The sequence below is a fragment of the Arachis duranensis genome, chromosome 4 (assembly GCF_000817695.3).
Source record: "Arachis duranensis cultivar V14167 chromosome 4, aradu.V14167.gnm2.J7QH, whole genome shotgun sequence".
Classification (NCBI taxonomy): domain Eukaryota; kingdom Viridiplantae; phylum Streptophyta; class Magnoliopsida; order Fabales; family Fabaceae; genus Arachis; species Arachis duranensis.
The window spans coordinates 87016909-87018935 of record NC_029775.3 but is presented as its reverse complement, the minus strand read 5'-3'; the positions used below and the strand labels follow the sequence as shown (position 1 = coordinate 87018935).

Here is a 2027-nt window from a genome sequence, read left to right as displayed (position 1 = left end):
CTCGGTGGGGGTGTGTGGTAGAGATGAGGATAAAGAGAATGACATCTAATGGGAAATGGTATGTTTCACGTTTTGTTGATGATCATAACCACAGTCTTGTCCCAGAATAATTTGTTGGTTATTTTTCGTGTCATAGGAATATGTCGGATGTTGATATAGCTCACATGAATAGCTTAAGGGAGGTAGGAATTAGCATTCCAAAGATATATCAGTCATTTGCGATGCAGGTTGGAGGGTTCAACTTAGTCAAGTTTACAAATCAAGACATGCACAATGAGGTTCGCAAGCAACGTGCACTGCAGGAAGGGGATGTTAATGCTGTGCTGTAGTTTTTCGAGTGTGTTGCAAGGGATGACGAAAGACTCTTCTGGAGATATAAAGTTGGTGATGGTGATCGGATGTGTGATATGAAATGGAGTGACGGGTGCAGTCAAGAAGATTACCAGGTTTTTGGAGATGTGCTTGCTATTGATGCGACCTATGACAGGAATAAGTATAACCTTCCGGTGATTGTGCTGTCTGGGGTTATTCACTATAACCAGACATGTGTTTTTGCAACTGCCATGGTCTCTCGTGAGTCGTAGGAATCGTACAAGTGGTACTGCATAAGTTTCTGGAATGCATGAATGGCAAAGCCCCAAAAGTGGTTATCACCGATGGGATCCTTCTATGCAGTTGGCCATCAGTCACGTGTTTCTTAAAGCGCATCATAGGCTATGTGTGTGCATCTTCTTTGAAATGTGACATCTAATATTCCTCAACCACGGTTAACACAATTGTTTAGAAGTGGATGAGTTTAAATCGCAATGGGAGGCTATGATAGAGGAGTACGGGGTACAGGATGTGGAGTGGGCCAGTGACTTGTACAGGAAGAAGCATAGCTTGGCTACTACCTACCTCAGAGGGAGATTTTTTGTCGGGATTAGGACAACTTCTCGGTGTGAGTCGTTACATACGAAGATGGGGAGGTTTGTGGACAGCCAGTACGGGATAATAGACTTTATCACAAATTTTAAAAGATGCATCGATTTTGTCCAAGACAAAGAAGAGGAGTGATAAACTGCTATTTTACGGTTTATCTTGTGCTCAATTGAGTGAATTTTATCAATCTTTCATACTCTTGTTCATACAAAATGCTTGGCTTTACATTCTCTTTCCTGATTTTGTGCTATGATTGAAAATATATTTCTTTGGCCTTATATTTGCCAATATTAATCCTCTCTTATTACCATTAGATGCCGTGATATGTGCGTTAAGTGATTTCAGAGATTACAGGGCAGGAATGGCTTAGAAGAGGGAAAGGAAGCATGCAAAAGTGGGAGGAATAAAAGAAATTGAAGGAACTGCAAAGCTGTCAGCCCTTACCTCTTCGCACTCAAATGATCATAACTTGAGCTAAAGAAGTTCAAATGATGCGGTTCTAGTTGCGTTGGAAAGCTAACATCCGGGGCTTCGAAATTATATATAATTTGCTATAGTGCCTATAAAGCTAAGTGATACGAACGCGTGCTCCACGCGGATGCATCGCAGTGACTTTGCAGCGACCTGTACGAACCAGATTTCGCAATCAGCGATTTCTGTGCTATTTTTCACCCAGCTTTTGGCCCAGAAAACACAGATTAGAGGCTATAAAGTGGGGGAATCCATCCATTCATTCAACAACAATTCATACAACTTCTCATACACATAATTTTAGGTTTAGATGTAGTTTTTAGAGAGAGAGGCTCTCTCCTCTCTCTTAGGTTTTAGGATTAGGATTTAGGATTAGGATTTCTTCGTCTTTTTAATTCCAGGTTTAATATTCCTTTACTTTACTTTATGTTTTCTTTTACTTTTATTTATTAATGACTTATGTTGCTAAATTGGCTTATGAACTTTCCATGTTAGAATTGATTTTCTTATTTAATATAAATTTGAGGTATTTCATATTTATGATTTTAATTTAGTTTTTTTTTTACACTCTTAGCTTTGGTCGAGTAATTAGAGACTCTTGAGTTATCAAACTCAACTGATGATTGAAAATTGGA

At 39.1% G+C, this 2027-nt stretch overlaps 1 protein-coding gene across 1 annotated transcript; it reads left to right on the top strand.

Moving 5' to 3' along the window:
* The first annotated feature begins 23 nt into the window (after positions 1 to 23).
* LOC107484836 (uncharacterized) lies at positions 24 to 1056 on the top strand. Its single transcript, XM_016105380.1, has 4 exons — positions 24 to 58; positions 137 to 325; positions 431 to 573; positions 785 to 1056. The coding sequence occupies exons 1-4, from the start codon at positions 24 to 26 to the stop codon at positions 1054 to 1056; spliced, it is 639 nt and encodes a 212-aa protein (XP_015960866.1).
* The last annotated feature ends 971 nt before the right edge of the window (positions 1057 to 2027 follow it).

What these genes read in the sequence shown, in the direction of transcription:
- LOC107484836 (XM_016105380.1), top strand. Translation starts at nt 24, where the DNA reads ATGAGGATAAAGAGAATGACATCTAATGGGAAATG. An exon ending in ATGACATCTAATGGGAAATG is followed by an intron (nt 59 to 136) that starts GTATGTTTCACG and finishes TTCGTGTCATAG; the next exon opens with GAATATGTCGGATGTTGATA. An exon ending in GGGGATGTTAATGCTGTGCT is followed by an intron (nt 326 to 430) that starts GTAGTTTTTCGA and finishes TGACGGGTGCAG; the next exon opens with TCAAGAAGATTACCAGGTTT.